Below are 26,702 nucleotides of genomic sequence, written 5' to 3' on the forward strand. Positions count from 1 at the left end.
ACTCTGTCCCTTGTCCACGCTCTGCCTGCTATAACACATAATACAAAACCAGATTAATCCCCGACTCATCATTACAATATCTTCACTAACTGCCACACTCTTCTCTAGCAGAGCTCCTGTGATTTCATCACAGGCGTTGAGGCCCTTTTTTGTACCCTGGCACCAGTTTACCAACAATTTCCTATTCTACGACATAAGATCTCCAAATAGACAGCTGCATTGCTGTTTGACTTATTAGAACACTGTGGACCAACCACCACCAGAATCAGCAGAGGACATAGCACCACAAATCATCACAGACTCTAGAAACGTCATACTGGACTTAAAACAACTTGGACTTCTTGTTCCAGACTCTTGGATCTTGGCATAGTGGCTCTTGATCTGACACTAGCCTCAAACGTTTCTTTCGCCATGCTGCTGTACATATTTTCCTACAAAATACATTAATTATTAATTTACTTAAAATCAACATATTGAGATACTGGATTTCTGATTTTCATGATCCATAAGCAGTACTGAAGACATTAAAACAAAAAGGGTTGCCTATAGAATATACAAAAGATTGCCCTTTGGAATTAAATTATGAATGAATGAAGAACTTTTTAAGATGCCTTTTTTACATTGGTGACTGGGTTAGTCACCAATGAAATAAATACATATAAAAGCTTAAAGCTTAATGTAAAAGTTTATTTGGAACCATAGGATATACCACATTACCATGTTTTCTCCCATTTCCCCAGTTATTATGTGCCACTGTTGAGCGTGACCCGCAGAGCCACAATACACATAATTATAGAAAATGTAGATGTGACAGTAAGCTAAGATATTATTTTATCTATCAACGATGACCTCGATGAGTAGCACAAAAACTACTCCGTATGTATCCATTTTTGAACAGAACAAAGCAGACCATAACCTGCTTTGGTGTTCAGACTGGCTGACACGATGAAGACACCAGGTCTACATGTAGGTCAAGCTCCGTAAATGAGGACATGGGTTACAGAAAAGATGATTGTGCTGAAGCAGTGCTGGGGTGAATAAGTGAGGCAACCTGGTGCCAACAGCTTCCTATCTGTTGCTGTGTGCCTGTGAAGGCATCAGGGAGGCAGCAGGCCTGTGATCTCGCCCCAAGCACAACCCCCCACCGAGAGGCCAGGCCTGGAGTGACTGATCCACTGACTGGCTGCTCTTGCCATCACCCGCCCCTCCTTCACTTCTCCCTTTGAAGAGACTTTGCACAGGTCCCATCTGCAGCCATTTTTGCAGCAGCCATTTTGTGCTTGCTCTGTTTTAGTTTTCTTAATGTTATATAAAAAAAGGACTTGACAGTTACGTCACAAGACTTCTTGCTGCCATGACTAGCATTTTGGAAGCCTGTCAGGGACATCTGGTGTACACATAATGCCTGCGAGTTTCATCAGATTTAAAACCTTTTTTAATGCCAGTTTGAATTTAATACCAATTTTATAGTGCAGACCAACAGTGAGTAGTTATAAGTTGCATAGAGAAAGAAAGAAAGACCCAAACAAACATTTATCTGTGTTAAAGTCGTATGTTGCATCAGTTGTAAAGCCATTTGTGTCTCAGGTGCTACAGCAGGTCCACCACCAATCTAACAGGCCTTTTGCTCCTACTCGGCTCGACTCAATGCAGCTCGAGGCAAGTGAATGTGATTTCATTACAATGGAGTACCACCTAACATATGCTGAGTAGGCACTGAAAAAGTACCTGGTACCAGGTACTACGATGTAATGAAAAACCCTAAAAACCAAGTAGAGCCATGCCAAGCCAATCCAAGTAAGTACTAGTGGAAAAGGACTATCCTTGTGTAGGCTACTGGACCCCAAGATTGTTTGAATGTTAGGTTAAAAAGGGCGCTTATATCAATGTGTGAATGGGTGAATTGTTCAAACGGAGAAGAAAAGTGCTACAGAAGTACCAGTCCATTTAGCATCTAGTTTGTCTTTAGAAATTTTCTATAAAACTCTGTAAAAATGGTGAGGCTCTTTTATAAGACATGGTTAGTAAGAAGATGTTCAGTATTTATTGGAGATTATGTATCGGGATTTCAGGAGCGGGACCACGCTTCCAAACATGCTCCTTCCGGTTGTCATTTATCTCTCCCCAGTTCTGCAAACTGTTCATTCTCGTTTACGTGCCCCACCCTCCCTCCCTCCTTGTTCTCAATTCTTTAACTTCTTCACTCCTATTTAGTACACGGGGATCTGCCAGGCCGCTGTCGCCAGTCCCCTTCGAGGCCTTCCCCAAACCGCAGCTCAATTCATGTCCAAGCATCACCTTTACCTACCAAAACGCTGTCAAACCTAAAATGAGGGCCCAGCTAGTGAATAGAGCTTATTTAGAACAAAGGAGGGTGGGTTTTAAAACCCCCCCAAATTTTAAAACTTGTTTTCAACAAGTGTGATAAATCCAAAAGTGTAATAAAATCTAAACAAATTCAGCGCTATACTTGACAGTATTCAAAGTAAAACATGCTGTGTATTGTGTGAAAGAAATTGGATCATAGGAACATTTCGGACAAGGTGAAAACAGCTTTGTCCACAAAGTGCTAGGTGTCTGAGAACTCAGTGTACACTGGACATGAATGCCTGTACAGCTGGCAGACACCAGCAACCATACTAGACTCCAGTCTGAGAGTCTGTTTGCCAATAATTTTCATTTAAGTATTAAATATAATCCTTCTGTTATATTAGATTGTCCAATTAACTCTGAAAAATGCAGAATATATATCTAAAAAAGTACTGGTGTGGGAAAAAGTTCTGTGATGCTACTGTGAAGGGCTGGAGACTACCTGAGCTCCCGTAGGGAGACCTGGAGGGAACCCATACAGGCACAGGTGCCAGGCAGGCACCTTGTGGAACAGTAGTGCCATCCACTGCACCACCATACCACCCATAATTATTGAAAAGATACATACATGCATAAGTAAACATACTTTTCCTGTTAATTAACAACAACTTCTGTTTAAAATTTGGGCTCTATGGGCCCATTTCAAATTTGTGGAGAAATCTCTTCACTTTCTCTAAAACGCAGCTATCTGAGCTACAAATATTTCAAAGCCACTTTACTGTCAAACCATGCAGGAAGAGATCTGACTTTTTCAGGATAGGGTGAACAAATTGTGGCATCCACAAACTTGAAAATCACTTTGACTAAGGTTGTCAAATGAACAGTGTTGGCCCCTCTCGCTTTATGTCTGGAGATAACAAAAGAAAAGCATGAGAAAAAAAACAAATTCTCCCAAGCTCTCTTTTTTAGGCTGCATGGGGATCAGCAGGGGGCTAGCTCTTGCAGACAGCCAAAATAAGCGTAATATGGCTCTGCATACATAATGCCATAACCCCACAGGGATCAAAATCTGTGACATTCTAACGAGTTCCATCTGAATCATGGGCCCCGATTTGCTCGACAGCCTTGACTGTGTTAGTGCATTTGTGTGTGTTTTGTCACCTCACAACAGTCTGATGAAGCTCTACCTACACTTGGGCAACATGCACACCCTGTACAACACTAAACACACACACAAGCACACTGCCTCATACACATGTATAAAATTGGTCCATCCCTCTTTGAGCAAAAGATGGGCGATAGAGCAACCTCCTGCCCCCATTTGACACCAGCTCTTGCCACTGCTACACGCAAACCTCATGCATGTTCACACCCCAGTCTTCAGATGGTGCTTGGCAGTGGGGGGCACTGCCACCAGCAGGATTTGCAGTACACCTCTAAACCCCCGAAACCTTCCCCAACTACCTACTCAGCTGTTTAATGAAATTTTTTGCATTGAAGATTATTATATTGCTGTCATCAGCAATATAATAACTTGCATTAATGCAACAACGTAAAGAAATTACACTATAAAACAAGCGAGATTCAGGGTCATGTGATCACCAGCCCTAACTATGAAACTATAAAGCTTTAGGTGTACAGTGGTCCCTCGCTATAACGCAGTTCACTTTTCACAGCCTCGCTGCTCCGATTTTTTTGCATTTTTGCATGCTTTTTTTTTTTTTTTTTTACAGCGCATTGTATTCTGCATGCTGACCATTGTCAGGATGCAGGCTGTAGACCATTGTCAATCAATCTCCGTATCCTGTACAGTACAGAATGCGTTCTGCTTGACGGATTTACATAAATCTTCGATCCTAGCAGTGTGACTCTGAAGTGCTGTACTGTATGTTTGTAAGTTTTCTCCCCATAAAACACAACAATGTTGATGAAACGTTTTGCACCATCAAAGGCACCTGCAACAGCACCCAAAAGGCAGAGGAAGATGGAAAACTTGAACTTCTGGACATGCTAAAGGAAGGTAGAAGTTACTGTATTTTTCAGACCATAAGGCGCATCAAGCGAAACAAAACAGTCAGATATGTCAAACGTTACTCAACTCATTCTTCTTGCTTCCTCCACTTTCATACCATTGATTCATTAATTCCCATGTTCTGGACCTGAAAACAGGGTTTGATCTTTGGTTTCATTCTTATTTTTCTATGAAGGTTTGAACTTTGAGAGTTTAAACAAGAGAGAAAAGTGTGAAAATCTTCGTGCCTGTCTGAGAAAAGTGTATAAAGTGTGTGGTGAGGGGTTTTACAGCCTTAAAATATCTGTAATGATTGTAAAAAATGAAATTGGCTACTTCACGGATTTCACCTATTATTAGAACGTAACTCCTGCGATAAACCAGGGACCGCTGTAATCTTAAAAGTAAAGAGGGTGTCAGCCTCCCTAATCCAAACTGGGAGCGTGTTCCAGAGGGCCTGAAAGGAGAAGGTTCCACTCCACGCTAGTAAGCTAGCAGTCTGAGAAGTGCTTTATTGGGGTACTACGGTACTATGAGGCCTTTAAGATAAGATGGGGCTTGACTATTCATGTATGTGAGGAGCAGGATTTTAAATTTGATCCAGGATTTAACAAGGAGCCAATGAAGAGAAGCCAGTATCGGAGAAATATGCTTTCTTTTTAGTTCCTTTCAGTATTGCCAAATCCAAAATGCTATGCCAGCATTTTGGATCAACGGAAGACTTTTCAGTTAGTTTTATAACAACCTGGTAATACTGAATTACAGTAGCTGAGGCTAGAAGTAATTAATGCATGAACTAGTCTTTCAGCATCACCCTGACAGGATAATCCTAATTTCAGAGATATTTTTGACAGTTCTGAAACATGTAGGACTGACTGACTTCAGGATATCTCACAGTGTTATTGGAGGCCAAGATAATGCTATTCAGAGTAATCATGTGGTTAGACACTTTAGACCTTCTAATTATACTGCCTGATGGAGCACGTATAATGGAAAGAGAATTGGTCCCAGCAAAAAAGTACCCTTGTGGTACTTTATAATGAGCTTAATTGTGTGAAGAAGACTCACCATTTAAGACTTGAGCTCCATAGAAGTGAAGACATTACTTGGATGAGCCTTACAATGCTTCTAGATGAGAAAAATCTTGAAAAAGTGATATGTTTCATAGGAGGTCTTTAAGATAAGATTTGGCCTGATTATAGAATAGAATAGGATAGCCCCTTATTATCATTGTACATGTGCAATTAAGTTGTAGCTGCTCCACACCAACTGTGCTTGAATAAAATATAAATACTGCCCAGCAGGAACATATAGCAAACAGCAGAAATATATACAGTCCAAATGGATACACACACAACAAGCGAAATATATACAAAATAAGAAAAAGGATTGACGACTGACATTGCAGGCATGTGTTGCAGGAAGATGCAACAAAAACGCATTAAAAACACAAAAAGGTGCACAGGAGTTGGGTGCTGCATAAAAGGGTTGCATATGTCTCTACGCACCACCATTTTATTTAAGACCTTGTATGCAATGAGAAGGATTTTAAATTTCGATTCAGATATATAGGATATAGTACAGGAGAAATATGCTCTCTCTGGCTAGTCCATGTTAGTACTCTCACGACAGCATTTTGCCTGAAGGCTGTTCAGGGAGTTTTTAGGACATCTTGATAATGATGAATTACAGCCAAGATGTACTAAATGCGCAAACTAGTTTTTTTTTTGAGACAGTTTCTTTCTAACTTTAGAGAGATTGTGCAAATCCTACATATTTATTTAATATGCACATTGAAGGATATGTTAGGATAAATAGAGCTGGGTGTCATCAGCATAGCAGTGAAAATGTATGCTATGCCTTCTAATGATACTTCCTAATGGAAGCATGTATAACGTAAACAGAATTGGTCCTAGCACTGAACCCTGTGGGACTCCATAATTAACCTCAGTGTGTGAAGAGGACTCTCCATTTACATGCACAAACTGGAGTCTATTAGATAGATATGATACAAACCACTGCAGCATAGTAGTTTTAATACCTACAGCATGCTCTAGCATGGCATTGCTTAAAAGCTCTAGCTTGTAAGTGATGTTTAATTGCGGCCATCTTGAAGGACTATGTTGAAATAAACTGATCATATTTAAGCCTGGACCAGTGATTAATGTTAAGACCTCTTTAAGCAGCCTTGTAGGAGTGGGATCCAATAGATATGCTGATGTTTTAAGAAAGTTCACTCAGAAAGATCAAGGTGCTGTATAAATGAAAATGAATTGAACTGACTAGATGATGGCTCCGAGGCATCTAAACATTTTCAATTAAATGTGTATTGCAACAGAATCACTGAGTGATGTGATAAGTGAAATAATATACCTAATAATGCCTAACCTAGTGACCTGTCTGATGGCTTGCATCACTATAAACCAGTGTTATTGATATGGTTAGACATAGCACTTCGCTTTCTTCACAGCTTTGACTTTAAGAAGTTTCTGGTTACTGGCCATTATAAAATCCTTTTATTTCACAGTAAGGTTTGCTAGATGAGGGATGATGCTAAATGTGTGATATTAACCTCAAACTGGTGAAGCAACTGACTTCTTTAGTTTTGCATATTTAAGTCTGATTACCTCTTTATAACTACAGATGACAGTAGTTATACTGATTTCTCTGTGAGTGAAAGCAGCTAATAAATAATTATTCAGACTTTGAAATACCTTCAGAATCTCTCTCCAAATACCCTGCTTACATCAGATTATGGGGGGCTCTGTGTGACTGTTTTTCAACACATGCAATCCAATATTTAAACCCACTTCATGTCATAATTTGCTAACTGTACATAAGAACTTCTCAGAAAAGATGTGCAAAAAGGCCTTATTACCCTGTTTATTTAAACGATACCAAAACAATGACAACTGCATTTTCACTCAGCCCTCCACTGTGTCTCTAACATAGTCAGAAGTTGTTCAACCAGACCATAAATCAGCCCTTATAAACACCCACACCCACCCTCACACACACACACACACTCAGAAAATCTCAAAAAAGCCAACCAATTTGTTAGGTCAGAGGCCCTCCTTTGTGGGGCTATTCATGAGCCTTTATGCTGCAGAGTGACAGGAATGTTGAAGCTGAGTAGGGGCCACATTATGGTGGGTACAAAGAGATTACAAGGAATCGGGGGACTTTGCCTCTTTCTGCCTCTTGTGTGTGTGTGTGTGTGTGTGTGCAGTAAATACAACCTTGAACAAAAACACATGAGAGAGTACACATTTCACTATTTATTTATTAAACAATGATTTTATTATTTAGTACTCAAATTATCTAAAAAGTAAAATTATAGTCTTACTTCTTTGTTATTTATTTCAATGCTTTCAGTGGTAATTTGGTCAGTTTGTTAATGTACTTAAAGTAGACATCACTGTCAATATGTTGTTTGGACCAAAACATTTTGCACGGCCTGCTACCTTATTTGCTACTTTTAATTTTATTTTGATATTAGAATACTGTGTTTTGTAAGAAATACAGTAGTTCCTGGAGTCCAACTTTATGCCTACTCGTGCAAACCTCTAACAAGCTTTGCTATTAGGTAATTCCACCTGAGACCTTGCCTCAGCATCCTGAGACAGATCTGAATGACCACTGACTAATTAGGGGGTGTGAACTGCCTGATATTGGTGCCTATAAAACCCCGTTGCATATGCTCTGTCTCTCCTTTTGAACACAGCAACGTACTGAAACAAGGGAGTCACACAGCCTCCAGTTAAAGGTCTTTGTATTACTCATAGAACTGTTTCTATTCTGAATGCGCTCTGGCCTTAACACTGGCCACTGGTAAACACCAAGGCTTATATATAAATTGCTGAAGTTCATAAAAACATGGTGGATGTTCTTCTGAAAGAGTTACGGCTGTGTGGGGGACAGAAGGGGGGATGTGCTGCGTGGAAAGCAGAAAAAGGGTCCTGATCAAAGCCGCCTGCTTTTACTTAATTTACTTAATTAATTTGTTCTTTCAAGATTTGGTGTCGTTGTATTTTGAGTTAAGTTGTACAGCTTGCCAAATAGTCTGGACAGGGGATTTAATTCTGGCAAAACTTTCTGTTAACGTTCTGTTAAACTATTTGTCTTTTCGTATTTTATTGCAAGTGTCTGAAGAGGAAACCATGAGAGTGGGAACATTGTGTACATTAATTTAACTTATAACATTCAGATATTATTCTAACACACTAATACAATCCTGTTAAAAGCTGTATTAAACAGACATATGTTATGTTATGGTGCCTGTTGAAAGTAAAAGAAAGCAACATGAATGTAATGAACGCAAACACTGGAACCTATCTGTCTCACTTTAAAAAAGGAAACAAGATGTATCTTTGTATGTGTTTTACGTTGGGATTCTCTTCCTCTCACAGTTCACTAAGTTCACTTCTGTTCTGTTGTGTTTCAGTAAAGTCCCAGTGTTATAGTGGAGCAGGAATATGTGGGAGTCAACACTCAGAGTGAGGAGTGAATAAAGAGGGACAGGACAGGGACAAAGATTTGGCAGTGTGTTCACAGCTTAAACCATCAAGCCACGCTAATTATGCAGGTGTTCTGTTTCTCTGAGACAATCCAGCACATAACAGCAGGGTGCAAGATGCTAGCAGGCAGGGCATACATGGAACGCCATAACCAAGTGGCCGGCATAGTGTACAGGGACATCTGTGCTGAGTATGGGCTGGAAGCAATGGCGTGTCCAGCGGGGTGGCCTGGGGGGGCACAGGCCACCCCCCAAACCAGACTGGCCACCCCAGGTGCCACCCCAAAGGCAAAACAATAAAATTCAATCAAATATCAAATGTCCGATTATGTTTTCACGGTGACGCTCAGATATCCGAGTGTAAGTGAATGCAGCATCGCTTCTGCGCTATGCGCATCACGTTAGCAAAGGTAGGAGAGCCAAGCAGAAAGACGGCACCGCAGGAAACAATTTTTCGGTGAAAGAAAACGAGGACAGAATAAATGTCCCGGTAAGTAATATTAAGTTTGTTGAGTTTAGTAAACTTCGGTGAAATTAGAATACCAAGGAAAAAAATAACACTTAAAGAATTATTGCAGCTGTGGAATATTTCAGACAGTATGCTACTGAGGGCAGCTAACATAAGAGTTATGAGTTATAAGATATAATCTAAGTCGTAACATTGCTGTATGGAGCTGCAGATTTGGTTGCAGGTTAACATAGCTGGACTGGCCATCGGGCATACCGGGCATGTGCCCGGTGACTTATTTTTTATTTTTTTTGTAATGGCATGAACAATGAGAGGTGGTGGATTGGCCAGATGCAGGTCGATGTGTAGAAATAACTCCGTTGTTTGGTGGTGGCTATGACGGGGCTTCCACAGAGGCAGCAGGTGGATGAGGGAAGGGGAGGCAGGAGGAGAGACCCGAGGCAGCCACCAGTCCGAGTGTCAGGTGAACTGAACTTCAGGTAAGAAGTTATGAGCTGCAGTCTATCTGGGTCAGATATAAACCAAGTTTAGGTGGAGTTTATTTTCATGTTGCTGACTTTTTACTGTCAGTTGCAATAACTCATACTGCGTTCTAGCCAGTTTGACGGAGTTTTTATACAGCTGGGTGGGTGCTATGATGTTACTGATAGTGAACTTTATTTTATTCATAAGGTTAGTAGAGTTGCCAACGGCTCCTTAAAAAAATGGAATGGTCCCTCATTCAGAGAAAATATTACGCGTTTCGTATTGAGCTGAGAAGAGACGCAGTTTGTCCCGAACTTTAGCTAGAATGGAAAAAGACACAAAGCTGGATTTATTCTGTCTTTACGCTGCACAGCTGCCTCTTCTTCTCTCATTCTCTCCCCCTCCCTCTCCTGTTGCTACTTCAATCATGAAACTGATCAATGATCAGCTGATCGGCTTTTCTCTCTTGTTTGTTTATCGCCCACTTTGCGCCAGAAAGAGGAAACCAGCGGATATTGCGCTAAACAACAGCAGCACGTTTAAGCTTGATCAGCTGTTGTTAGAATGTATTTAATATTAATTTCTAGTATCAGCTGATGTTTGCTGGAGCCACAGCTGTAAAGCTGCTGGTCATGATATCGGTTTGGATATGTGGTGAGAGGGAAACATGAAGATGAAACCAGGAGATGTCCTTACTGGATCATCAGAGCTGAACAGGTGATGGAGAAACAGGTTTACCTTTTAGGTGACATGAATGAGTTGAAGTTATGAACTGTTTCTGAGAGACAAATAACACCAGGATCCTTTTTTATGTAGCTGACAGCTGGTAACTGTGCAGGGGCGGGTCTAGCAAAGTTTTGCCAGGGGGCCAGGTAGGGCATTAACAGGGAAAGGTGGGCACAAAGAAATACTTTTCTTTCTTATTCTCATTTAAAATACCTAGTTTTTATTAAATAATTATCTAAATCTTACAACCAAAGTTTTTATCTGACGTAAAATGTATAGAAATCATACATATACCAAAAAGACTGTACATCACTGTCACAACAGCATTTGTTTTCATTCAAAGGCTTTATGGCTTTAATACCTGGTGGGTCGGTCTGTAGTAAAAATGCCCAATTTTTTTGTCCCAGTCCAGCCCTGCAGGTTAATACTGGCAGTGTCACCATGCCAGCTGACTGTATTTTATCATCAGCCAGTGTTGTTCTTTATCAATATTACCAAAGTTTACCATAAGGCAGCATAGAAAGTATTTACTTGCTTTCAGGTTTTATTCAAATGTTTGTCTTTTCAGTTGTTTCTCCACTTTTTTCCTGTTTCAAAATCAAACACCAGTTTGTGAGAAGATTATCTTCTTTTTTTAACAGGCAGATAAAGTTTTGCATTGGCATTGGCTAATTTGTCAATTGTTTGTTACAAATGTTCGTATTTTAATTTTCAAAAATGTTTTTGCCCAAAACATATGTGCACTACATGTCAGTAAAAATGCTATGCAAATATTGATGTCCTTGAATGCTGAGTAAGCACTGACAAAGCACTGATTGTATCTCTTGTACTTTATCAATGCAGTATCTAAAAACTTTGCACCGTAGTGGTTAAAATCTCATTCTAATAAGAGTTAAAAGTGCATTTGGTTATTAGGTTTATAGGATTATTGAATTATGGTTAAGGGTTGGTAGAATTTTTTTTTAAAACATTATCTGCCAATTAAATCTGCCACCCTTCTCCAAATCTGTGCCCCTACCTGGCCCCCCCAACAAAAATTTTCTAGACACGCCACTGGCTGGAAGTCTCGAGGTCAACATGGGAGACGCCCCCAGGATGGTGGAGAATGACCAAGCTAAGATCCTGTGGCACTTCCAGATACAAAATGGTGGTGGCTAACCAACCGGACATAGTGGTGGACAAACAGAGGACGATGATACCGAATGACATCAAAATCAGGAAGAAGGAACAGGAGAAGTACCAAGAGCACAGAGAAGAGGTGGAGGGTGAAGGTAACAGTGGTCCCAGTGGTAATTGGAAAACAGCAAAGATACTGTGCAGGACCCTCAAGCTCCCAGGCCTCTGGTAGAGGACCCGAGCCTGAAGGATAGACCGAGGGGAGAGGGGAATTTGTTTTTAATAGTGGTTTCTTCCCTTTAGTCTTTGTTAATTTCTTTTTTCCTTCTTCTACGCTTTTGTAGTTGCAGCTTTTTTTCTTCCCTTGGATTTCTGATTTTTTCTTTCGTCCCATTTTTGCAACAGCCCAATAAAAAGCTTGCATTTTGTTAACCTCATTATCTGTATTTTGAGTCACTTACATCAGACTCCACACAGTTTGCATAATCGGCAGACTGTGACGGAAATTGAGGCGAAAATGTTTCAACTTCTTTGATTTAATTGCTGTGAAGATGTTTTTAACATTAAAGAAAAAAATGTGGAATATTAATAACTTATATTTTTGTTAAAATCCACAACTACTCATTAAGTACAAGCTAATTTAAATTTTGAAATACATTGAAAACACATCTTGTTCACAGTTGAATTGGTGTCAAAAAAGAAGTCATAATAATATAAATCGCTGTTGTTTGCTAAGTGACCATTAAGCAGACCACTGGACAAGTATGTCTGAGCCGTAGTCTGCGTAGTACAGATGAAAAATTTGTGTGCAATTTTTGCACTATTTTAGAGCGAGAAAGGCAGAAAAAGTTCAACACGAGAGAGAAAGAGAGCGTGTCCTGCTGAGACCCAGCTGTGCCTGCAATTAGCAGGAGGCATGGAATGATGATTGCTGGTGCGGCAACACTAATGCCAAGTGACAGGCTTCCTTGTGAAGGAGAGGGGAGGCCGCTGAGTGCCGTAAAGCAAGACTACTTTTTCTTCTTTTTCACTTTGACAACACACTTGCTTACACTAGTGTACACACATAGCTCATATAAGCATACTCGCACAAACAAAGAAACAAATAAGACTAAGGTGGTGGGGGTGGGAGGTCTTTAAATCTGACTGCAAGACATTATGCACTTTACACAAAGGGCTTGTCTAATCCTACCTGCTCTGCTTTCCAGAGCCCACTGCTGGTCTATTCTAGTCCGGCTCACTAGCTCAGCAGTGAGGGTCCATTGATGACGACACTCAATTACCATAGTAACTCAGACAGTAGGTCAGAGCACCTCCCCTCTGCCCACCCTGCACGGCCAAGCTTGACCCTCAGCGAACATGTAAAACCTTTCACAGAATTAAGGATGTTCTTGTACAACATGGAATTCCAGAAATCACTGATGTGAGTCTATTTCTTTAGATATTGCTCAATGATTTAAAACCTGATATTCCGATGACGAATGTGGATACTAATGGAAAGCTACTTTCACAATTTAGCAATGATGATAAAAACAACTTTCTGATGTCTTCAGTCCAGTGATCAATTATTTTATGAATTAGTACAACAGGGGACCCCCCAGAGCTGGGGAACTCCCAATCAAAATGTTTTGACTGCAAAGGTATCCAAACATTCTAAAAGGTCAAATTAATTTTCACAGATTTAATTTCCTATTTTTCGTAAACAGTGATATATTCCCCCAAATGTCCTGCTATGAAGTAACACAAGCAATAAACATTATGGGAACAGTTTGTATGTGGCCAATGATTTTGGAGCCAAGGGTCTTCTATAGAGTTAGAAAAGTTGCTGCTAATGTAAAGCAGGCGTTTGGAGAATGTGAACCATTTTTCTGTGATTAGGCTATTGGTGCACAAATACAAACATCACCTTTAGTATAAAAAATGAGCTTTTTACATAAACTCCGTGAGCCACAGCTCATGTTTGGGTATGGCACAAATTGCAGCTGACCATTGACCATAGTCATAGCTGGGACAGCCATAAAAAGAGCACAGTGGGCGCTTCATGAAGAGAGCTGGTTAAAAAGTTAAGAAGAACAGCTAAATGCATCTCCTTCTACCTGCAATTCAGCAGATAAGAGAGAAAATACGGCGCAGCATTATAAAAACACGGTGGCTTGGAGAAGGGATTGGTGTATATTTGGGGTGGTGGGTGAAATGGGTTGAGGGGCCATGTTGTGAGGAACTAAACAGTTGGAATTACGGTCAGCGACCAGTCATTGAGTAAACATACAAAGAGCGTCAGAAAAGCTCTGTGGCAGACAATAAAAAAGAAAAAAACCCGGCAGCTTCAGGCCCTGAGAAAAGTGAGCCATTCTACTTACAAAGAGCCGCTTAGGGGAGGATTGAGGGAAGAAAAAAGAGGGCTAAAACACTTGTGGGCTCAGAGAACTCTATGAGGGGAGTGAAAATGGAATAAGCCAGCAAGCACTTGAGGGTCCTGCCGAGCACCTGAATGGGATAGAGGGGTGGAACACTGGAGGGGGGTCTGGGGAAGGTGAATGGCCTTCTTTTTGGGTCCAATTTGTCTCTTTTCACCCTGCTCACCCTGCTCAGGCTCTGACAGATGTACAAAGAGGGAGCGGCGCTGGGCCACTCATCCACATACACACATGAGCAGCTGTCACTTTTGTCAGACAAGTTAATCAAACAAATGCCACCGTACCTCCCTTTATAACAAAGCAGAAGGAAAAGGGGCTGTGAAAGAGTGATAGAGACCTGAGAGATGACATGCGTGTCCTCAATCAATTGACCCTGTTGGTCATCATCAATAAACCAGCAGGACCCGACAAAAGAGAAGTCTCCATTAAACTTGTATTTCCCTCCTCTCGGGATGATCGTGGCTTTAGCATCCTTAGCCGTTTCCTCCCAACACCATGGAGCTGGGTATGCTCACAGAGGATTTAGGCCAAAAAGAAACCAAGCAGGGAAACAAAATGCTCTCTCTCCCAGTAATTATTGAGAACTCTAAGCTGCTTACAGACTTCATTAAACAGAAGTGAAACCTTTCAGAGCATGTTATGAAAAAACACAGTCAGTGTAACATATTCTGCCTGGCTGTCCTTCGTTCTTCGTAACAACAACAACAACAATAATAATAATAATAATAATAATTATTATTATTATTATTATAATGATGATAACAAGAATAACAACAATATTAATAACAATAATAATAATATCATTATTATGATTATGATTATGGTTAATATTACTGATATGACTGTAACCATGACTCCCTGTTTGCTTGTGTAATCCTTTTAGTGTCATTTAAACAACAGATTACTCGGTAGCATAAAAAACAACGAGAGGATCAGTGCAGCATCGCAGTCATGTTGTTGTGGACGGGGTGAGGACAACTGATCTTTCTCTATGAGAAGTAAAAAAGTGGATTTGAAAGACGCAATTCTAAAAACGTTAGCTCTGTTGATATGCAGTGCCCATTATTGTGGGGTGTTCTCCTTACAACATAAAGAGCTTTGAGGTGTTATTGATTTGACGCTATATAAATAAAACTGAATTATATTTGCTGAGATCAGAATAAATAATAGATAAACACTTTCAGTTTTTTCACCACAGTACTTCAAATAAAACTTTCAGCCAGTCAGATAAGGACAGCAGTTAAGATTGCATGGTGTTGATTAAATTGTTCACTTAGCCTGGCAGCTCATGACCAGAGATGGCAAAGTGGTGACAGCCAATTGGTATGACGGTATTCTCTGTCACTGCTAAACCCCCCCCCCCCCCCCCCCCCTCCACACATACACACACTGCACTCCGCACACACAACACTAACACAAACCCACCCGCTGTGACCAAAGTACAGCAGTGCAGACAGCACCGATCTTAAATCCCACAATCTACAGCTCAGTTTGACCCGTGCCCTCACTCCACTTTACTTCAGCCCTCCGGCAGTTGGTAAACAGAGACGGCAGAAGCAGCAGCGATTAAAAAGCTCTTTATCTTTGGTCGTAGAGGAGTGCAATTTCACCATACTTGTGAATCTGACAACTACCCAAGGTCAGCGGAAATGCTTCAAATCAATCAATGAGCCGTGCTCCTAATCCCCTGTGAGCAAAGGCAGATTAAGTGTATAATTGACCCATGTAATCCCAGTATCTGCAACTCCAACCTTGGGGTTGGCTAAAGATTCGGTGGCTCAACAACTCTATCTTTATTTTCCTGCTCGCCTCGTGCCTGGACTGGGTACAGGGAGTGTCATAGTCCACAAAGCTGTGGGGTATCATTGCAGGACTGGATTTGTCTCAAGCTAAAGACATGTTTTTTTTTAATCAATGATCCCCAGGCGGCGCCAAACTAAGTCCTACTCCAGTATTATTTCAGCACATCTGTTTTAATCTATGCCTCTTCAGCCAGTCTTTCAAGAACCAGGGAGGGTAGAAAGGTTGCAAGGAGCCAAATTAATTTCTCCCTCATACATATAAATACAATCTCATAATACCTTAAAAAATCCAGCAACTCTAGGAGCCTTTTTATAGTGTGAGTTAGAGACTGCAGAGCTTAAAGCTGAACAAAATACTTTATATTGTATCTGCAGCATGAAGACCTTTGGAAAAATAATTAATCATATTTTGGAAAAGCTGTAAGTTTAGTGCAAAGTAAAGGCACACAACACACCACAACAATGCTTTTCATATTCTCTAAAGTCTGTATGTGAAATGGGTTGTTGCATAAAAGTGTTTGGTTTGTGATATAGCCCACATCTATGGGTCTAATTCCCTTAACATAAAATGACAAAGTTGGCAGTGTATTGCCCAAGGTGACTTATAAAGAACAGGTCATTAGAATGTTAATTATATGTTATTGTGGTAAGGCATTGTAGCACCAGAGAAAACTAAAACCAGAATTAAATGAAATAATTAACAAAAGAGCAAAATGCATTTGGAGAACTTTCAACATGGTAATAAATCTGGGAAATAGGTACCGTCTATAGGTCTAATGCAGGGGTCGGCATGATGACGAGTGCATCTAAAATTTCCTCAGAAGCCAATGTGCCATATGACTGCATTAGCAATAAATGTAATAACGCTCTATATTAACAGTTACACACTATATAGAACAACTTTATAGGATTATATTTGTTCGCAGATGTTGGCAGCTGTCAGCGAATACTTATCAGCTGTTTGGAAACAAAAAAAAGACTTTTTATCCATAACAGCAAATGAACTGAACAACAGAAAATACAAATGCTATCTATGGTCTCCTCACAACAATGATAAGAAAAATAAACTGGGCCAATATGACATGTTTGTTGATACAGAGACACACATGTTAATGTGATCTGTGGTCTCCCACTCAGAGACACAGGTCTCCCAGTGTCCAGCATTCAGAGGCTACCTGAGGACTCATGTGAGAGAAAACCTGCTCACACAGACGTGTGGAGCCAAACACTGTCAATAAGGCCTCTGCAATGTTCTGAAGACCGTTAAACCTGTCAGGTAGTGACGTCCAGCAGGTGAACATGCAGCTCCATGAACACGCACAGCTGTGGATTCCAGCTGCGTCTGTAGTTCTGCAAACTTTGACCCCACAGAGTCGAGCTTTTCAGTTCAATCAGCTGCATTTCGATGTCCTCTGTTTCGAGCCAGTTAATGCGAGACAAATCCAGCTGACAAACCTTTCTGGTTTGATCAGAAAAGAAAACATTGGTCTAAACACCTGAAAGTCCCGAAAACACATTGTGAATTCTACGGATGTATCCGTGTTTTTCCGTGGTGCTGAAAAAAATCATCGGCCCGTCCAGCTATGCTTGTGCCATCAGTTAACTCTTCGCGTGCCAGCTGGGGCACGCGTGCCCAAGGTTGCTGACCCTTGGTCTCATGTGTAGGTGGCCCAGTGTATATGTGGAAAATATAGGCCCAAGGATATAATTCTGTGGAACTCCAGAAAATATTTATTTTTAGACGTACAGTCTGTACTTGAATCTGTTCAACCGAATTGGGGTTGCATAACAAAGTAAAGACTAAAGAGAATCCATCCATGTTAATTCAAGATGACAACCCCTACCCCAGCACTCACGTGCACACACAGCAGGCCCTTTGATGTGGTGGACTGTAACTCTGGCTGATGGTGGCTCATGTTTCAAAATAGTAGCAAATTTCCTACAACAGTTTTACAACAATTAATGTCAGCGGCTTAAATTTTGGAACCAACCACCTTTTGAAGAACGTGCCAGTGATTTTCCATTTATTTATTTATTTGACACAAGGAACCTTTCTAAGTGTGGCGTATGCACTGCATTATTGCACAAAGCTAACAGAGAGAAAACAGGGCTTTGTTTTGGGGGGTTTTGTTGTTGATTTTTTTAAAGACTGAGTGACAAGAAAAGCACAACAGAGCTGTAGGCAGCAGCTACAGACACCTTCACTGGCCCTTGTAATGCTGCAGGGAGAACTGATACAGACTGACAACAGAGGAGACTGCCTGAGACAAATTCCATTAGAAATGCTCTTGTGGAGGAGAACAGGATGCATGGCAAAGTAACAGATCAAGCTGTAGAAACAAACAGCAAACATCTAGCGCCAGACATCTTTCTGTCAGCCTGTGTGAGGACATACAGACAGAGAGATCACAGAAGAAGGAATAAACCTAAAGGCTTTGATTTAACACAATGCTACAGGCAGGTAGGGCCAACTGTACATATCAGGACACAATAAAGAAATGGGCATGCTTGACTAAGATTCTTGTTCTGTGATCCAGTTTAGAGATAACCCAGCAAGGAGAATTTTCAGGCCCTTGTGCTCTCAGTTTAGATTATGGAAACAGACACTCTCTACTTTTAAGATTAGGTTTTAAACTTTCCTTTTCGAGTGGATCCATCCCTTAGTCATGTTCTTAAACAGCTCTATTAGCTTCCAGTTCACCTATAAGTGATATTGATAATGGAATCAGAAAGGCTGTGTACTTTCTCCTCCGCATTTCTCCATGTACACTTAAAAGCCGCACCTCCAGACACCAGTCCGTCAAACTGAAGCTTGCAGATGACACCACAGGTGCAGGTGGAGATGAGTCGGCCTATAGGAGCGAGACTGACAGTCTTGTGACCTGATGCAGTGCCAGCAATCTGGAGCTCAATGCTGCCATAACAGAGAGATGATAGTGGACTTCAGGTTGAAACCAGCCTCCCCAGATCCCATCTTCCTGTATGCCTGCCCAGTGGAGACAGTGAAGGCCTTCTTCTTCATGGAATCAGCACCTCCCAGGACCTAAAGTGGGAGCTTAACATCAGCTCTCTCATAAACAAGGCATAGCAGAGAATGTCCTTCCTGCACCAGCTGAAAAAATACAACCTGTCAAAGTCAATGATGGTGCAGTTTTACTCCTCCATCAATTAATCAATCCTCACCTCCTCCATTACCATCTGGTACACAGACTGCAGTGTGTCTAAGAAGGTGATTGGCTACAATCTGCCTTCCCTACAAGACCTGTACAACTGCAGGACACTGAGGCAGGCAAGGAATATTGCTGGGGACCGCTCACACTGGACACAAACTGTTTGTGACACCTCCCCCTGGCTGCGGTCCATCAGAACCAACACCTCACGGCATAAGAATAGTTTCTTTCCCTGGGCTGTCAGACTACAACAACGGCCCCTCAGATCACTGCTCAGTTAACATGTTGCAATAACACACTTATTTACTCTGGCTATAAAAACTTTGCACACTGGATTCAGTGAAAGCATTTTGCACATCATGTCCCAGTTATATTTCGTCAGCTCATAATATCATATATTTCTTATTTTCTATATGTATTCGATATCTGTATCTGTTGTTAGTTAGCATATACAGTGGTCCGTCGTGTGAAAGGTGATAGGTGAAACCCGTGAAGTAGCCAACTTTATTTTTTACAATTATTATAGATGTTTAAAGGCTGTAAAACCCGTCACTACACACTTTATACACTTTTCTCAGACATTTTCACATTTTTCTCTCTTGTTTAAACTCTCAAAGTTCAAACCTTTATAGAAAAATAAGCCCAGTATTATAGAATGAAACCAAAGGCACACGCGGTTGCCTTTGACGGTGCAAAATGATTCGTCGACATTGTTGTTTGTCAGGGAGAAAACGTACAAACATATAGTACAGCACTTCAGAGTCACACTGCTAGCAATTTATGTAAATTTGACAAGCTCAACGCATCCTGTACTGTACAGGAGACACGGCACGAGATTGACTGACAATCTACAGTCTACAGCCAATCAGGACGCAGAACACAATGCGCTGTTAAAAAAATAAATAAACGCTTGGTGTAGATGGACAGCAGGTCAGGGAGCTCTGATTGAATGATGCGTTCTGCCGAGCGCACCACCCTTTGCAGATCTCGTCTGTCCTGCTTGGTGCTGTTCCCAAACCAGGTGCAGATGTTTGCCGTCAGGACGCTCTCGATGGTGCAGGAGTAGAAGTTCTTGAGCACCTTCAGTGGCAGATGGAAGTCTCTAAGTCTTCTGAGGAAGAAGAGACGCTGACGGGCTTTCTTAACCAGGGAGTTGATGTGACAGGACTATGACAGGTCCTGAGTGATGTGGACACCCAGGTATCGGAAACTGTCCACTCTCTCCACTGGTGTGTTACTGATGACCAGGGGCTCATAATTCCTCGCCTGCTTTGTAGTGAAGTCCACGATCAGCTCCTTAGTCTTGCTGATGTTTAGGAGGAGGTTATTCTCCTGGCACCAGGTCTCCAGGTTCCTAATCTCCTCCAGGTAGGCCGTCTCGATGTTGTCGGAGATCAGGCCCACAACAGCAGTGTCGTCAGAAAACTTGAGAATGGAGGTGGTGTCGGATGTGGCTACACAGTCATAAGTGTACAGTGAGTACAGCAGGGGGCTTAAAACACAGCCCTGAGGCACTCCAGTGCTGAGTGAGATGGAGGGGGAGACTTGTTTTCCCACCCTCACTGATTGGGGTCTGTCTGTGATGAAGTTGAGGATCCACTGACACAGTGATGAGCTGAGTCCTAGATCCTTCAACTTGGTGCTTAGAGGGAATTATTGTGTTGAATGCTGAACTGTAGTCCACGAACAGCATCCTAACATAATTCCCTCTGCCAGTGTCCAGGTGACTCAGGGATGTGTGGAGCAGGTGAGATATGGCATCGTCTGTGGAACGATTAGTCCGGTAAGCAAACTGAAGTGAGTCGATGGTAGCAGGAAGTGAAGAAGTGATGTGATCTCTCATCAGCCTTTCAAAACACTTCATCACAATTGAAGTCAGTGCTACTGGACGGTAGTCATTGTGGCAAGCGGGCTGTTGTTTCTTTGGAACAGGAACAATAATGGACTGTTTGAAGCACGTGGGAACCACAGCTTGGGCCAGGGAGAGGTTGAAGATCTCTGTGAACACCGGTGCTAGTTGATCGGCGCAGGCTCTAAGGACCCGGCCAGGGATTGCATCTGGTCCTGCTGTCTTCCTGGTGTTCACCCTCCTGAAGGTGTTCCTCACGGCATGCTCTGTGATGATGAATGCATTTTCTTCACTGGTGCACTCCGAGCGCGCGCAGCCGTTTGTTGTTTTAATTGCTGTGGCGTCGCAGCGAGCATAAAACGTGTTCAGCTCATCAGCCAGTGAAGCATCGGCATTCATCATTGAAGAAGCTGGTCGTTTATAGTCCGTTATAGTCCGCAGTCCTTTCCACAGGCTCCTAGAGTCGCACTATGAGCTGTGACTCTAGTTTTCCCCTTATCTCCACTTTGCCTTTCTGACCGCGCTGCGCACGTTGTAGGACGCAGCCTTGTATAGGTCCATATTACCGGAGACGAGCCCTTCATTGTAGGCAGCGGTGCGTGATCTCAGAGCGTCGCGGATGTTTTTATCCACCCACGGCTTCTGGTTGGGAAACGTTCGGATGATAGTTCCTTCTGCTGTGTCGTCCGCTAGTTTCCCGATAAATCCCTCAACCGCTTCCGTAAACATGTTGATGTCATCAGAGCTGCGCCGAAACATGTCTGCGTCATCCAGTGCGTCCTGCAGCGCGGCCACTGATTGGTCCGTCCAGCGAGCGACCTCACTCCTGATTGGTGGTTGCTGCTTTAGCCTTTGTTTGTAAGCAGGCATGTAAGGTTTGTAAGCAAAAAACATATCAAGGAACCAGGATCAGTATTTAACTAAACTGTCAGCAACCAATAAAACAGATCCACATGACCCCACAACAAAAGACTGCACTCCTGGCCCGTGGCCATTTCACAAATGGTTAGGCGCAGGATATGTTCATATCTCAAATTCAGGACTGCAACAAGTCATTAAGTGAAGTTATTAGTAATTATCAAGTGAACTGTAATAATGTAGACAGTCAAACAATTGATGGAAAGATGGAAAGGACAGTGTGTAAGTCTTTAACTGTGCACATGTATCAAACATCATCCTGTTACTTCATTATCTGTGGTTCCAAACTATAATTGGGCGGTGCTTTGGCCGGGCACAGTGTACAGCGGCAGCCTTTTGGTAGCTTCGTCATCTTCACACAGAGGAATCGTGTTCACAGGAATAGTTCCTTTTAACATTTTCTACCTCTGACAAACAAGAGTATAAAAATCTTTTTGTTTGATGAAGTTGGATAAAGTGAAAAATCTCAGCATCTCTCTCGACTTAACTTTTTTTTACGTCGGTCCTCCTTAATTTTTCTAACAGGATGTAAATTTTTCTCTATTAATGCACGGTCTTTCCTTCACAATACAAAGCACCTAGAAACAATTATTATTGTGATATGACACTTATATAAATAAAGTTATATTCCACTGGATTGAAATATTTGTGACATAGACAAAACCCAAAAGTTTGTTTTTAAATGAAATTCTATCAGTAGGTTAGGCGAGTGACTGTGCAGTGTACCTATACAATTTATGACCAGTGTTGGGCAAGTTACTTTGAAAAAGTAATTAATTATAGCTACTAGTTACTTCTTCAAAAAAGTAACTCAGTTAGTAACTGAGTTACAAGATTCTAAAAGTAATTAATTACTTGAAAAGTAACTATTGCGTTACTTTAAAAAAATGTTTAACCCTCTGGGGTCTAGGGTATAATGGCCATTTTTTAACTACTTTTGATGTTTCCTCCACAGTTTACCTTTAAAAACTGTTTACTTTGCCTTGCTTGGTCTCATTCTTTTCAGCACAACCTCACGTGTCTGAATTTACAGTTATGTTTTAATTTTGACTACTGTATTAACGCAATTGATCTAAAATCAGACAAAAAACATAAAATCTGAGTAGAAAAAGTTATATATAACTTTAAATGCAAATATAAATTGTCAATTTTGAAATCATATGCACCAGTTTTGCAAACAACAAAGTTATTTGCACCCATTTACCTTTTATCCTTTTTTTTTATTCAAACGACAATTTATTTGAAGTATCTTCGAATTTTTGAAGGCGATGCATGTTTGTTTTTATATTATATTTTTCACTGTACATTCTTGTAAATACATGTTACTTCTTTCTCTTTGTGTTTTATAAAAAACTTTGACTTGGAAAGCAGCCGTATGTCTCTTTTACTCACCAAATGAATGTTTTTCCCTTTTTCCTGGTGTTATCTCATACAGTAAAACTATGAACACTGAGAAAACCTGTTTTTTCTTTATTGACTAATATATATAACACCTGACTACTATATTTAGAGAGTTTAAGAATATGTGTAAATATATGTTTTATTAGAAGCAGATATCGCAGTATCGCAATACATTTAAACTCAACAGAAATTTGTAGTTGCCCAGATGGAAATCTTTTCTATTGTGGTCTAATGGAACAAAGACTGAACTATTTGGTCACAGTGACTGGAAGTGTATGTTTAATAAGAAAGGAAGCCAGGCCATTAAATTAAACTCTGCCAAGAAAAGTAATCAAATATGACACCTAAAGTGCTATGAAACTTTTTGGGATAGTTTTCAAATCATCAAACAAATTGTGACACTAAACAAAGAAGTTTATTAAGGGGAAAAGCTCTTCAAATCTAACTGTGATTAGCCACATTTTTCAGAAAGCTTCAAACACGAGTGAAACATCCCAGCAGTTAAATAAGTTGAGAGCAAAAGAAGAATTGACAGCTGTGAAAAACTATTTAAAGCACATTAACAATGGGGAAATACAGAAAAAAATCCAGACCTCACACAGTGATGCAAATGACCCATCAGTTAATCCATGTCCTGTTTCTCATTAGATTTGGTCTCATTGGAAGGACGGCTGTCCAGAAGCCAATCTTAAGGAACAGAATCATCAGAAAAGGCTGAAGCATGCCAGACTACACAAGAACTGGACTTGAAATCAGCAACAAGTCTGAAGGGGTTAACAATTCAATTCAATTTTATATATATAGCGCCAAATCACAACAACAGTCCCTATAAAGGTGCTTTATATTGTAAGGTAAATACCCCAAAAGAATACAGAATTACTCCAGCAATCAGATGACCCTCTATGAACAAGCACTTTGGCGATAGTGGGAAGGAAAAACTCCCTTTTAACAGGAAGAAACCTTACAAAGCTCATTGACCAGTTTGGGTGAGGGGAGGGAGACAGGACAAAGTTGTCTCTTTCTCTATGTTAGCCCTGGGACAGCCTGGTGACCTGTCTAATATTATGGCCTGTTTATGGTAGTTGGGATAGGCTTGAGCTCCTCAGCAACCTTGAATTGAATAAGTGGAAGAGAATGGATGGATAGCAGCAACTTCATTTTTCAGAATAACAATGACCCCAATCAAAATATCAATGCAGTGAAAGCATACCTGGATAGAAAAACACATAATGGAACATTATCTGTCATAGATTCACCTCCTAAGAGCTTGGACCAAATCATTACTGAAGCCGTGTGTGATCATCTTGATGACAAACAAACATAACAGAGGGCAGCCAACATCTAAGAGCAACTTTGAAATGTCCTTCACGAAGCATGAAGAACCTTTCTTGAGGAGTAGTTACAGAAATTACAAGTGGGCTTGGACAGAGTTCAGATGGTGTTGAAGAGTAAACTTGGTCATACCAAAGATCGACTTTCAAACAGAATACAAACTCTGCCTTTACAGTGTTTTATAAACTGTATTTCCACGTATGTTTGAACATTTCAGTAAATCACTGTACCTATATTTCATTTTTCTATCAAAATACAAATAGAGGTTAGATGGCTCAAGACTCTTGAACACTACTGTAAATTTTTAAGGTTTGTCTTAATGCACTTTAATTTAACTGTAATGCATGAAAGTTAACCAGAGGTTTTTAAACTAGTACTGTCCGCTGCCAGTGCTACCCCTCGGCTTGCCATAGAAACACCTATGGCATCAATTCAAAAATCTACTTCCCCTCATTCTCAAATTAGCGCATTCACAAGATTTTCAGAAAACTTTGGCTCTCATGAATCTCATTGACCTTTGACCTTACAGTTGAGGTCAATGAGACCTTCCGAGATTTTTAATAGATGCACTGAGGTATCAATTTCAAACTCCTACATTGCCTCATCCCTGAGTTATCACATTCACAAACCTGGGTGTCAATGTCAATGTCTTGCATTTGGCTTCTCTCCTCTCCTGTGAGGCAGTAATTGAAATATACGTCAATGCACTCTAAGCTATGGAGTAGAGTGTTGACTATGGGAATTTGTATCACCTGTTAACAAAAGCCCTGAGCTCTGTGTACTCTTCAGAGTTTACAAAACATTAGTAACTGCCAGTTTTGCTTGTTTGCTTATTTTTTTTTGTCTTTTTATTAAAAAAAAACCTGTGTACTGTTTTAATAAGACACTGTGACCTTTCCACTTTCTTACAGTCTCTGAATGTCCCTCTGCGCATTGCTGAGTTTGTGAGCTTCATATTGAAATATCAGCTGCTGTATGTTTTCCTCCCAACATCTGGACATTTTGGGTTCCAGCAGCATTCCTGTTCTATCCTTGGCCTCCAAATCTCTATAATAACTCTGTGTACTTCTTGCGAAGAGGCCTTAGTCATGTCAGGCTTTGTGCCTGTTACATGATCTTTACATGGCACTTTTTGTAAATATATCAACTCACTCATTGTGTATATCACATGCAGAAAGAGCGAACTTTTTTTTGTACACTTTTGTGCAGGCCTTGGATCCTCCTGGAGTTATCTGCTTGCAGTTGTTAGCATTTGTTCTTGTCCAGCAGTAACAAATAACAAACAACCAATCTCGTTGCCTACGTTTGTTATTTGGAATCTCTGTTACACTGAATGTAAGAACTGCAGTAGCTTAAAGTGCTGTGTGTTTGGTTTGTTTAACTCACCTCCAACTATACATTAATTTTAAAAAAACCCTTTAAAAAAAAAACAAGCAAACCTTAATACTTGCGAACATTTACTGTTCTCTTTTCACTTGCAATGATGTGAAACTAAATATTTACCTGACAGCTGCACATTAAGCGCAAATGAAGTAAATGAAACTTTGGTGTTACTCTTTGATTTGGAGAAAAGAGGCAATGCTGTAACTTACTTACATCAAATATTCGCTCTACATACACCTCCTCATTGACCTTCTCCCGCAGCATGTCCTGGGAATGACGGACAAATGTCACATAACTGTCAGCTACATCCATCCCTGGCTTCTGTAAATAACCCGGAAAAAGGAGAAAAAGACATCAAATAAAAATTGTCTTTGCTTAGAAAAACAGTAAAAATGACAAAGTGTATTTTGGAAGGTACATGATTTACTCCTCATGGTGACACTTTATAATGACTATACACTTAAAAGCTTTAGTAAAGCATTAATGAATAGTTAACTCGCTGGTATGTAATTTATAAACATGGATAATTAATGGCGTAATACGCTCATACATGTTTAATAATAGCATTTTTATGAAATTTTATGTCATCTACAAAAAAGTTATTAAACAGCTGTTCATAGTTCACGGTATCATTTAGCAACTGATGAAAGAAGAAGTTAGATGAAAATGTATGCATATATGAAACTAGTTGGTTGAGTGTGTACTTATTTTATTAGCTGTTAGCTTTAGTACTTTGTGTGATCTCAAATTAATTGAGGTCACACAACAAGGTTTGCCTTACAAAGCATTCACAAATGAAAGTGAAAGGTCAGCCGGA

The 26,702-nt window shown here is 40.6% G+C and overlaps 1 protein-coding gene across 6 annotated transcripts in view; it reads right to left on the reverse strand.

Moving 5' to 3' along the window:
* LOC147329784 (calcium-dependent secretion activator 1-like) overlaps positions 1-26,702 on the reverse strand; it is a 352,004-nt gene that overhangs the window by 13,435 nt on the left and 311,867 nt on the right. For 5 of the 6 annotated variants that reach the window (XM_086291119.1, XM_086291117.1, XM_086291120.1 and 2 more), the window contains one exon: positions 26,099-26,206. In XM_086291119.1, coding sequence (XP_086147245.1) covers positions 26,099-26,206 — 108 coding nt within the window. Of the gene's footprint in view, positions 1-18,615; positions 18,876-26,098; positions 26,207-26,702 lie in introns of all 6 variants that reach the window. The other variant, XR_015129022.1, reaches the window with a different exon arrangement.

Source organism: Aulonocara sp. 'chitande type north' Nkhata Bay, linkage group LG5 (genome assembly GCF_057382095.1).
Source record: "Aulonocara sp. 'chitande type north' Nkhata Bay isolate Kocher_YH1m ecotype deep benthic linkage group LG5, A_spYH_male_GT1.1, whole genome shotgun sequence".
Classification (NCBI taxonomy): Eukaryota; Metazoa; Chordata; class Actinopteri; order Cichliformes; family Cichlidae; genus Aulonocara; species Aulonocara sp. 'chitande type north' Nkhata Bay.